We start from the raw sequence: 13,201 nt of genomic DNA, 5'->3' as shown, positions 1-13,201 counted from the left end.
AGCAGGAGGTTGAGAAGAAGAGGGCCAGATTTTGGGGAGGGCGGGGAGGAGAATGCGGAACAGTTGATGGGAAAAGAAAGCAGAGTCAGACAGTGTGTATTGTTATACAACTACTGTAGTACATGACATTTTCTAATGACATCATGTATCAAACTTTCCAGCTCAACTTTAGTTTAATATAGACCGAGAGGAAATACAGTTTAAAAGGTGGCAACTTTACATTATAGAATTATGTTTAAACTATAATTCCAATTAAACCCAAGAAACAGTTAACAGTTAGGGATTTCAGATTCAAGGTAATGCTTGAAATTATGTATTTAATTTGTGACTGATTTTATAGTTATCTTCAATGCAGCAGTTTTAAAACAAAACAAATAATAAAACATCTTTTAAATAAAAGAACAACCTACAACAGAAGTAGGCCATACCAACCTTTATGCCTGTTCTGCCATTAAGCATTATATCTGTTGATCTTTCTACTCAATTACAACTTTATTTTAAAACACAAATCCTATTCTGTTGCAAAGAAGGTTGCATCAGAGTACAACAGGATCTTGAGCAGGTGGGCCAATGGGCTGAGGAGTGGCAGCTGGAGTTTAATTAAGATAAATGCAAGGTACTGCATTTTGGAAAAGCAAATCAGAGCAGGACTTATCCACTTAATGGTAAGGTCCTTGGGAGTGTTGCTGAACAAAGAGGCCTTGGAGTGCAGGTTCATAGCTCCTTGAAAGTAGAGTCATAGGTAGATAGGATAGTGAAGGCAGCATTTGGTATGCTTTCCTTTAATGGTCAGAGTATTGAGTATACGAGTTGGGAGGTCATGTTGCGGCTGCACAGGACATTGGTTAGGCCACTGTTGGAATATTGCATGCAGTTCTGGTCTCTCTCCTATTGGAAGGATGTTGTCAAACTTGAAAGGGTAAAGAAAGGTTTAGGAGGATGTTGCCAGGGTTTGAGCAATAAGGAGAGGCTGAACAGGCTGGGGGTGTTTTTGCTGGAGCGTCGGAGACTGAGGGGTGACATTATAGAGGTTTATAAAATCATGAGGGGCACGGATTGGGTAAATAGACAAGGTCTTTTCCCTGGGTAGGGGAGTCCAGAACTACAGGGCATAAGTTTGGGGTGAGAGGGGAAAGATATAAAAGGGACCTGAGGGGCAACCTTTTCATGCAAAGGGTGGTGCATGCATGGAATGAGCTGTCAGAGGAAGTGGTGGAAGGTGGTACAATTATAATATTTAAAAGGCATCTGGATATGTAAATGAATAGAAAGGGTTTAGAGGGATATGGGCCAAGTGCTGGCAAATGGGACTAGATTAATTTAGGATATCTGGTTGGCATGGATGAATTGGATTGAAGGGTCTGTTTCTGTGCTGTAAATCACTATGACTCTATTATAGAGGGGATCTGAACCGAAGCAACCTTGGAAGTGTTGCTTTTGAATCAGTTCAAGGTATATTGGATCATTTGAACCAAGAATCACCAGGATCAGGTTGCAAGTTTGCTCACTGAGCTGGTAGATTTGTTCTCAGACCATGCTAGGAGGAGGAGAACGTTACCATGCTAGTCAACATCATCAGCGAGCATTTGGAGACTCACTGATGATGTTACCTAGCATGGTGACGAAACAAATCTACCAGCTCAGTGAGCAAATTTACAACGTGATCCACAACCTGAGCTACAAATCTTCTCCAAAATCACAAAGGACTAGAATATTAAGGTATATCAAGGATTGATACGAAACTCCAGTTGAGGAACATTAGCCCCCTAGTCAATCAGTCATCGCTTGATACAGAGTTATTATTTGAACAAGCTACTTGTAAAGACAAAGCTCAGTGAGACAAGAATAATACAAATTATGTAGGGGACAAATACTGCAGAATATCCTAACTTCATGTGCAGCTCAAAAGAACCCCTCATACCACAAAAATTAAACAAATTTCAAGGTCTGTTATTTTTAAACCAGAAAAGCAATACCTCAAAACCTATTAGGATTAATGGAACAAGAGAAATAAATATAAAGTGTCTGAACACTCTCTATCCTGAGAAACTGAATATCAGTAACAGAACTTTAACGCTGTGCGGGATGTACTGGAGATATATCGACAGTCCAACATAACGCCCAGAGGGCAGGTAGAGAGAATTTTATAAAATCAAACTTGTTTAATTCTTTTGTTTTTAAACAGATCCTTGCCAAGTCTTAAAATAGCTGCTGCCGAAAACAGAATGAACAAACTGACTTCTTTCAGAAGTGTCCAGCACGTTTCAGGACAAATTCAAACATCAGCTCTTATAATGTGACCCTCCTTGCACTGGATGGACATTCCAGCAAAGCCAACAAAGGATTAATAGACAAGCTGTCGACTTTAGCTAGTTCTGAACAAAGCCATTATAGGTGTAGTTGGTGCAAATTATTCTATTTAGCCACCACAAATACACAATGGGTACGGATAAGGAATCAAGATTAGAGTGGTGATGGAAAAGCACAGGTCAAGCAGTATCCGAGGAGCAGGAAAATCGATGTTTCGGGCAGGAATATGATGAGGGAATGTCAACCTTCTTAGTTGAGTCATCTTTGATTACCAATCTGCTTGAAACACTACATTAAGGACAAAAGGGTAACTAGGGAGCGAAAAGGGCCCCTCAAGGATCAGCAAGGCAGCCTTTGTATGCGAGTATTTTGCATCAGTATTTACTGTGGAAAAGGACATGGAAGATATAGAATGTAGGGAAATAGATGGTGACATCTTCAAAAATGTCCATATCACAGAGGAAGAAATGCTGGATGTCTTGAAATGCATAAAAGTGGATTTATCCCCAAGACCTGATCAGGTGTACCCGAGAACCCTGTGGAGAGCTCAGGAAGTGATTGCTGGGCCTCTTGCTGAGATATTTGTATCATCGATAGTCACAGGTGAGGTGTCGCAAGACTGGGGGTTGGCTAATGTGGTGCCACTGTTTAAGAAAGGTGGTAAGGACAAGCCAGGGAACTATAGACCAGTGAGCCTGACGCTGGTGGTGGGCAAGTTGTTGGAGGGAATCCTGAGGGACAGATGTACATGTATTTGGAAAGGTAAGGACTGATTAGGGATAGTCAACATGACTTCATGCGTGGGAAATCATGTCTCACAAAGTTGATTGAGTTTTTTGAAGAAGTAACAAAGAGGATTGATGAGGACAGAGCGGTAGACGTGACTTATATGGACTTCAGTAAGGCATTTGACAAAGTTCCCATGGGAGTATGGTTAGCAAGGTTAGATCTCATGGAATAGAGGGAGAGCTAGCTATTTGAATACAGAACTGGCTCATAGGTAGAAGACAGGGTGATGGTGGAGGGTTGTTCTTCAGACTGGAGGCCTGTGACCAGTGGAATGAAACAAGGATAGTGCTGGGTCCACTACTTTTCATCATTTATATAAATAATTTGGATGTGAACATAAGAGATATAGTTAGTAAGTTTGCAGAAGACACCAAAATTGGAGGTGTAGTGGACAGCAAAGAAAGTTACCTCAGATTACAACGGGATCTTGATCAGATGGGCCAATGGGCTGAGAAGTGGCAGATGGAGTTTAATTCAGATAAATGAGAGGTGCTGCATTTTGGGAAAGCAAATCTTAGCAGGACTTATACACTTAATGGTAAGGTCCTTGGGAGTGTTCCTGAACAAAGAGACCTTGGAGTGCAGGTTCATAGTTCCTTGAAAGTGAAGTCGCAAGTAGATAGGATAGGGAAGCCAATGTTTGGTATGCTTTCCTTTATTGGTCAGAGTATTGAGTACAGGAGTTGGGAGATCATGTTAAGGCTGTACAGGACTTTGGTTAGGCCACTGTTGGAATATTGCGTGCAATTCTGGTCTCCTTCCTATTGGAAAGATGTTGTGAAACTTGTGAGGGTTCAGAAAGGATTTACAAGAATGTTGCCAGGGTTGGAGAATTTGAGCTATAGGGAGAGGTTGAATGGGCTAGGGCTGTTTTCCCTGCAGCGTTGAAGGCTGAGGGGTGACCTTATAGAGGTTTACAAAATCATGAGGGGCATAGATAGGAAAAATAGACAAAGTCTTTTCCCTGGGGTGGGAGAGTCCAGAACTAGAGGGCATAGGTTTAGGGTGAGATGGGAAAGATCTAAAAAAAACCTAAGGGGCAACCTTTTCACGCAGAGGGTGGTACGTGTATGAAATGAGCTGCTCCAGGAAGTGGTGGAGGCTAGTACAATTGCAACATTTAAAAGGCATCTGGATGGGTTTATGAATAGGCAAGGTTTGGAGGGATATGGGCTGGGTGCTGGCAGGTGGGTCTAGATTGGGTTGGGATAATACTCTCTGTGGCGAAATCGGTTAGCACGTTTGGCTATTGACTGAAGGGTTGGTGGTTCGAGCCTACCCAGGGACGCTCATGCATTTAATTAGTGGGCGGCACGGTGGCACAGTGGTTAGCACTGCTGCCTCACAGCGCCAGAGACCCGGGTTCAATTCCTGCCTCAGGCGACTGACTGTGTGGAGTTTGCACATTCTCCCCGTGTCTGCGTGGGTTTCCTCCGGGTGCTCCGGTTTCCTCCCACAGTCCAATAATGTGCAGGTTAGGTGAATTGACCATGCTAAATTGCCCGTAGTGTTAGGTGAAGGGGTAAATGTAGGGGAATGGGTCTGGGTGGGTTGTGCTTCGGCAGGTCGGTGTGGACTTGTTGGGCTGAAGGGCCTGTTTCCACACTGTAAGTAACCTGATCTAATCTAAATATCTGGTTGGCTTGGCGGGTTGGCCAAAGGGTCTGTTTCTGTGCTGTACATCTCTATGACTCGGAGCCAAAAAGTAAGCAGCTCCAGGCTTAGCTAAAAGCATGTTTCTGATGTCAATATCTCTCAAAAAAAGTGTGATTTATAAAGAGAAACTGATGTTATGCCTACACTTTCAGCTTACAATTACAGTACGACTGCATTTGAACTCTTGCAAGAGAACGTCGATCAACTGAAAGAAACTCAATGTACATTGACTTGCTGGACACTAATTCATGGGAATTTATTCTGAAGTCTTTTGATTTTAAATAATCCTTCATGACTTCTCTCCCTTGCTTTTTCTTGTTTCTCTTTTCTCTCTTTCTTAGATGCACGTGCTAATGTATTGCAAACCATTCCTAAAAGTTTTGAAAGCAGTAATAAATCCTACTTTGTTTAAATGCTAAAGAATTCACTGTGGATCATCTTAGGTTGGACTTCACAAACAGAGTTTGAGGAAACACACCACTGCCTATTTATTAAAAGGAAAAGGAAGAATTGTTAGCGAAAAAACTCTGAAGGCAAAAAGAGGAAGACAGTAAAATCGTTCAATGAATTTCACCCTGTTCTCAAACACCGGTTTTTCTGCATGTAGTTTACCAATTCCTTTGTCAATATAAACACCTCAATTAGATCATCCCAGAACTTTCCAAACAAATGGGAATACAAAGCAAGTTTACACAGTCTTTCCTCATTATTTAACCCATTAAGCACCATGACGATTGTACTGAAAAGGTTTTTTTTAAATCATTTCCAAGGACAACAGACCTTTCCTTTGATTCAGTGCCTTAAAATGAACATAGTATTTCCAAATGACTAACCAAGGCTCAGTAAAAATGTAACATCACATTCTGCAACAAGTTTTTTGTGCATATCTAAATCCTTTAGCTCCTCCACAGTGCCTAGTCTTTTGAGACTAAGAAAATATTTCAATTCATCTATGTGAACAAAGGATTTGATGTAAAACTTCACTACATTGAGGCACCATGTCCTGTTGTTTTGCACACTAACTCTGTAACTTCCTACTGCCATCCATATACCTCACCTCCGAATTGCACATCATCTGCAAACTTTGATATACAGCTTTATTCCTTTAAAACGTGATTTGCAGTAAGCCCCCTGGACAGATCTGCAGAAGACCATTTGCCCTAATCTGATAGCTCTCAGTTAACTACCAAGCAATACAATTAAATGCTATTTACAATTTTGTGTGCTCTTATGATTTCTATGCAACCTTTGCAAATATCTTCAGAAGTTAATTTAACTTTGAATGCTCATATAGACACTATTACCACCAAGGTTAGTGACTCCTTCAAAAAAAAATTAGTCAGGCACAATCATCTTTCTCAAATCCTTGCTGACTCTAATCAACTGATACTCATTTAAACGTTCTGTCTGATATTTTCCCATCAAACTTCCTCCCAAAGGACCTTCTATTGGTAATTCACGTGCTACCCACAGCACCTCCTTAACCCACTGGTAATACAACGTGATGAACTTCTGCCAATTTCTTAACAAAACTGGGTTTTGAGGAAGGGTCACTTGATCCAAAATGTTCATTTTTGACTTCTCTCCACAGATGCTGCCAGACCTGCTGAGCTTTGAGCAATTTCTATTTTTGCCTGATTTACAATATCCGCAATTCTTTTGGTTTTTATCAAGTGGCCTTGATGAGCCTGCATCTGGAACACTGTATATAGTTTTGGTCTCCTTATCTAAAGGAAAGATATATCTGCCATAGATGGCATGCAAAAGGAGAATCATCATACTCTTTTTCAGGGATGACAGGATTGTTTCAGGAGGATGGACTGCAGCGAATGGGTTTCAAATAATGGGAGGTGATTTCACTAAAATTTACAAACATTCTTACAGGATATGACAAGGTGGTTATAGATAGGATGCTTCACCTGACTGGTGAGAGTAGAACCAGGAGAGAAAGCCCCAGAGTAAGGCTGAGGCCATTTTAGATTGAGATGAGGAGGAATGTCTTCACATGGAGGGTGGTGAATATTTAGAATTTTCTAATCCAGAAAAATGAGGAAGCTCAATCACAGTGCACGTTCAAGACAGAAGTCGATGGATTTCTGGATACCAAGGACATCAAGGGATATGGAGGTAGCATGGAAAAGTGGCGCTGAGGTAAAAAACAGTCACGATTTGTATGATGAACAAATTCAACACCCATTTCTGCTCCTATATTTTGTGTTTTTAAGATGTTTCTGCTGAGCATAGATGCACTGTGCAAAAGCACTAAAGGCAAGAATATTGTCTCAGATAATGGATGAATGGAATGTGTAAAATTCACTCAGCTATGTCTGAGGGGGCTTGGAATCCATTAGCCTGGCCAATTGTGAATATGCAGCATGGAAAGGGTCTGTGCAATCTCCATAAGCATGGTAATACAGGGACAGGAAGAGAAGATAAAGTCAATATAATTATGCTAACAAAATAAATAGAAGGGATAGAAAATGGTTCAGTGTATTTTGTTGGACCCAAGTTTGTTATTTTGATGTAACCTATATGGATCTTTGTTTTATTAACTGGAACACGAAAGATAGAGATCAAAAGTAGACGTGCAATATAAAATGTGGATTAGATTTCTAAAGGAATTCCAGAATCAGTGAAGAAAAGTATAAAGACCGATAAAAACTTGATCCTACTTTGATGTTTAACAACACATTCGAGGAAAGATCCCAGCTTGCCCAGCACATCAGCATAAAAGGCAAGGTTGAAGCACCTGCAACCATCCATTTTGTGTGGATGATAGTAGTGGCTTCAAGAGGAAACCAAAATCTTTCAGAGGTCAATCTCCAGCCAATTCACTCCACGTAACATTAAGCACCACCAAGTGCACAGACTCAAGGGATCGAAAGGCCTACTCTGCTTCTATTTCTTATGGTCTTATGGGGATCAGCAACAGAATGTTGTCTGGAGAGCAGGGTGTGTGGTAACATAGCATTACCATCAGCATCAAACACCTTGGACAGTTTGTTTCTCCGTGTCCTATTTAATGTATATAGTCACAAAGGATATCAATGCTATGTTTTTGGAGCAGACTCTGTCAGAAATGCAACTAATTAAATTTCTCAGATCATTTATGAAATCTAACCAGAGGTGCAATCACTCAATAAAACATTTTGCCTATGGCACCAGCATTCAAATGCACACAGATGAGATTCATCTGCAACGCTCTAAAAGATCAGTAATCTCTCAAACCCTGTTGCAATATTGCAACATACATCTTGAAAAATTAATCCAGGAACAATATGGCAACACCTATTACATAACATTTAACTTTTATAAAGAGTCATAGACTCTTTTGTCAAAGATTTATTGTATTACCAAATTTAGTATGTAATTTTCTGCCACTCTCTACATTAAATGATCTATGTAATCCCCGTTGTTCTGACATAAATAACAACAGTACCATTTCAGTTTTGTTTGTGAAACATAGTGCTATTTGTGCTCTTGTATAATAATAAATTAAACAAGTTTACAATATCACATGACGACTTTATAATATCTTGCATACTATTTCATTATATAACTTATTTCATTATACAACATTTAATGCAGTGAAATGTCCCATGGCATATCACAGAAGCATACAAAAATAAGATACTCTATCCTACAGGTAAACATTTTTAAAGGGGTAAATTTTAAGAAATGTCTTCAAGCAGGAAAGCAATGTAGAGAGGCAGAGAGATCTGGGTGTAGGGAGAAAATTATAGAGATCGAGGCCTCGGCACAATCACCAATGATGGAGCAACTATGAATGGGAACAAAGAGGCGATCAGGTATCTCAAAGCACTGAGGTTCATGGAGATTGGAAACAGAGGGACAGGCAAGATCACGGGGGAATTTGAAAACAGAAAAGCGAATTTTGAAATAAAGATATTGCTTGACCAGGAACTAATAAATGTCAGCATGCTTAGGTGTGACAGAGGAACAGGACAACAGAACTTGCTGCGAGTTAAGACACAGATAGCAAGGTTCTGAACTACCTCAAAGTTGCAAAAGGGTACAATGTCAGAGACCAGCCAGGAATGGGCTGTATTCAGTTTTAAGATTAATCACATTTTATTTGAGATGTTCTCTGTTTATTTACATATTTTCTCCATATACTTTTATGCACAAGAACCAATGTAAAAAAATGAATGGTGTCATGAATATCAGGGTATTAATACAAACTAAACACTGATTTAATTCTATAAATAATATAAATATATCATTAAATCATAGTAATTGTTAAACAAATTATTAACACCCAAGAATTATACTGATGATTTGTAGCAGCCTGTTTTTAGGTTTCAATTTCAAACAAGAGTGTTTGCAGAAATACTGAATTTAAAACACTTTTCCTTCAAAGGGCAACTGATTTAGTACATATATTCAATGTGCATTAACTTCCATATAGGTGTAGTACTTACTCAAGAATAACTTCAACTTTAGCTAATTCCATATTTACTTGTTAAAAATAAAACAACTCCAAAAGATAAAGTAAAGAACTAAAATCTATCAATGCTAACATGAAACAGTGCATTTTAACATTTTAAACCAGAACAGCGAATTACACAGGCAGTTCTTCTATAGTACTGAGTAACAAAGTGATTGAATAAACTGATGTTAGTTGACTCAACTAAAATAGTTTAAAATTAAATCTAAAGTGTAATTGTTGATGTTTTCAAGTTGTATACAATAGTTGAAAATTTAGATTTTCTACAAACAACCAAATAATAAAAACTGGAATTGAACTTTAGTAAGTGACATTTGTCTCACTACAAAAGATCTTTGCTGTATATCGGTCTCCACCACAATAGAATGTAAAAAATTTTCATTCTTCAGTCAAACATTTCCTGTGATTCTCACCGCTGCAGCACCAGTTGGGCCACATTCCTAGAAGAATACTTAAGATAACGCTTTAATTGTAGGGTAGCTTATCATTTGTAACAGGTACATGGGATCAGATACATGTTGCAACGTAAAATTACTGTAGCTCAACTGCAAGTGATCAAATAATTTATAAAAAGTGTTTTATTTTTGTTGTATCTAGAATTGTTCCAAGTGACTTTCCTGATTGTTTCACGGGGCAAGTGTTTAAACTCAATTTATTACTAGGCCAAGTGTCCAAATTGGAAATGCGTTAATTCTTATGAATTGCAGCCTACTGTGGTGATTAAAACCCAAGGGTAAAAATTAAGTCATGTTTTTAAATGTTACTTCAATGTTATGCTTGTCAAATCGAAAGCAATTAAAATTCCCCGATGAGAAACAAAAGGGTGGATTTTTAGAAGTGGAGGGATCGAAATGTCAGATTAGCAAACTCCGATTAAAACCCAAAACAAACAATATTATCAGCCACAAACATCATATAAATCTGAAGGCTATGGCGAGTTGGACTCGATTGCTTTACAAGCCCAGATCCGGAGGAAATTTTCCACTCAGGGCCGCTTCAAGGCCTGTCCTCCTCAACACAAACAAGCCAGTGCCATACACACAAACACCCGGTGCTTGATCGGTTTACCTTCGCAGCCGCCGCCTCCTTCTTCCTTCTCTCCATCCTCGTTCCGCCGCAAGACGTTGCTTTCCACCCTCCCCCTCGTGCTCAGTACTCAGCCGCTGTCAAATGGAGCCCCTCGCCAACACTGCCTCTCGGACTCCAGGCTTCATGCTGTCGGCCAGGGTAGGGCTGTTGTCGCCGTCACGTAAACACGTCGCCACTCGGATTTGGCTCCGCCCCCCCCCCGCCGCTCGGAGTCGCGCGCCCGGGGCCTCCGGCACCGTGGCCCCGCCCCTGCCTGCTCGGCCACGCCCACAACCGTCCGCACCCCCCCCCCGCCGCCCCACGTCTAACCCCGCCCTCCAGCGCACGACCCGCCCGCCGGCGCAATCCCCGCCCACCACCAATCATGGCCCCGCCCCCTGCTCTGTCCCTTATGCCACGCAGCTTGACCCCCACCTGCTTGGTCAGCCCCGCCCAAGACCGAGCCTGGTCACGTCATCCAACATACTAGCCTATGTCAAGCCAAGCCAAGCCCATCAAACGCCCAAACCACTGTCGAAACAAAAGTTGAACAGTAGGTGAATCCCGGAAGGGCATTTTAAAAAATTTAACGTATTTTTCTAATCAACCTGTTGAGAGATGTCATTACCATCTCTCGATCAGGTGGGACTTGGATTTGGGCCTCCTGATTCAGGGGTAGGGACACTATCCCTGCGCCACAAGAGGGCCTAAACTTGAACCTGACTTTCCTGGTTCAGATACTCCCATTGTGCTACAAGTGTCTCTTCATGTTATAAAACATCCCTCTGTAGATATTTGTAATCAGCCTGGCCAGTGATGTTCATACAGACTCCTGCAATAAGTTGGACTTAAACCATGCCTCCTGGTTCAGTGGTAGGGACACTACCACTACCACAAAAACCTTCAACAGCCCTTTCTATACTTTCACCATAAGCAATTAGACAACACATTTGAGGTGCAACACAAACTTCTTTTAAACTGCATTAGTATTTAAATAATTGACTATTTCTTAAATATTAAGTAGCATACATTTAAAACTAAAATATAATTGTAGAGTCCAATTCATACAGCACAGAAACAGACCCTTCAGTCCAGCTGACCACACTTCCTAAACTAAACTAGTCCCACTTGCTTGTGTGTTGGCACATATCCCTCTAAACCTTTTCTATTTATGTACCTCTCCAAACATCTTTTAAGTGTTGTAACTGTACCAGCGTCTACAACTTCCTCTGGCAGTTCATTTCATATATGGCAAAAGTGAGGACTGCAGATGCTGGAAACCAGAGTTTAGATCAGAGTAGTGCTGGAAAAGCGGAGCAGGAAAATCCTGTACCACCCTCTGTGTGAAAAGGTTGTCCCTCAGGTTGCTTTTAAATCTTTCTCCTCTCACCTTAAAAACACACCTTTTGAACTCCTCTATCCTTGGGAAAAAATCTTTGCTATTCACCTTATCTATGCCCCTTCTGATTTTATAACTCTCAACTGTGGGGCATGATGCCTCAGTGGTTAGCTACCTCACAGTGCCAGTGACCCGCGATTCCAGCCTCAGGCTACTGTCTGTGTAGAGTTTGCACATTCTCATGTGTCTGCATGGATTTCCTTTGGGTACCCCAGTTTCTTCCCACAATCCAAAAAAGATGTGCACATTAGGTGAATTGGCCATAGTGTTCAGGGATAGGTAGGTTAGGTGTATTAGGGGAAAGTGAGGACTGCAGATGCTGGAGATCAGAGCTGAAAAATGTGTTGCTGGAAAAGCGCAGCAGGTCAGGCAGCATCCAAGGAGCAGGAGAATCGGCGTTTCAGGCATAAGCCCTTCTTCAGGAATGAGGGCCCTTCCTGAAGAAGGGCTTATGCCCGAAACATCAATTCTCCTGCTCCTTAGGTGTATTAGGGCAAAATGTAGAGTAATAGGGTTGGGAGGGGTCACTCTTCGGAGGGTCGGTGTGGACTTATTGGGTCAAATGGCCTGTTTCCACACTGTAGGGACTCTAAAATTCAACCTCCTACCCTCAGTGAAAAAAGTTCCAACCTACGTAACCTCTTCTTATAACACAAACCCTCCACTCCTGATAATAACATTGTAACTTTTTTCTGAACCCATTCCAATTTAGTTACATCCTTCCAAAAGCAGGGTGAACATAATAACTGTGCACAGTACTCCAAAAGTAGATTCATCAATGTCCGATACAACCATAACATGATGTCTCAACTCTTATACCCAATACTTTGAGCAATGAAGGCAAGTGTGCTAAATGCCTTCTTAGGAGGAGAAAGTGAGGTCTGCAGACGCTGGAGATCAAAGCTGAAACTTTATTGCTGGAACAGCAATAAAGTTTCAGCTAAATGCCTTCTTAACCATTCTGTCTACCTGTGACACAACTTCCAAGAACCTGCTCCCCTAGGACTCTGTGTTTGACAACACTATCCTGACATTAATTGTATAAGCCCCTTGTTTATCTTACCAAAATGCAATACCTGTCCCCTCACCTCCATCCAAGGCCTCACATTTGGCAGAGATTTTCTTGCACATCCACCCACCTCATCAACTGCATCTGTTGCTCTGAATGTGGTCTCCTCTATATTGGGGAGACAGAATGCCAACTCGCAGAGTGTTTCAGGGAACATGTCTGTGACACATGCACTAAACAACCCCACCACCCTGTGGCCCACCATTTCAACTCCCTCTCCCACTCTGCTAAGGACATGCAAGTCTTGGGCCTCCTCCACTGCCAAATCAAATCCATCCACTAACTGGAGGAAGAACGCCTCAACTTTTAGCTTGGGACCCTTCAAGTATATGGCATCAACATTGACTTCACTAGTTTCCAAATCTCCTCTCCCCCTACCTCATTGCAGATGTAAACCTCCAATTTGTCACCACTTCTTGACCTCTCCTACTTGTCTATCTTC

The 13,201-nt window shown here is 41.2% G+C and overlaps 1 protein-coding gene across 3 annotated transcripts in view; it reads right to left on the bottom strand.

The window, feature by feature from the left end:
* The window catches only part of secisbp2l (SECIS binding protein 2-like), an 89,547-nt gene extending 79,055 nt beyond the window's left edge, over positions 1-10,492 (bottom strand). For 2 of the 3 annotated variants that reach the window (XM_043677423.1, XM_043677424.1), the window contains exon 1: positions 10,292-10,492. In XM_043677423.1, the coding sequence (XP_043533358.1) occupies positions 10,292-10,327 (36 nt within the window). In that variant the 5' untranslated portion in view covers positions 10,328-10,492. The remainder of the gene's footprint in view (positions 1-10,291) is intronic. The other variant, XM_043677426.1, reaches the window with a different exon arrangement.
* Positions 10,493-13,201: the final 2,709 nt, after the last annotated feature.

The sequence above is a fragment of the Chiloscyllium plagiosum genome, chromosome 36 (assembly GCF_004010195.1).
Source record: "Chiloscyllium plagiosum isolate BGI_BamShark_2017 chromosome 36, ASM401019v2, whole genome shotgun sequence".
Lineage (NCBI taxonomy): Eukaryota > Metazoa > Chordata > Chondrichthyes > Orectolobiformes > Hemiscylliidae > Chiloscyllium > Chiloscyllium plagiosum.
Note: the sequence above shows the minus strand (reverse complement) of the source record. Positions and strands in the feature narration are given on the sequence as shown.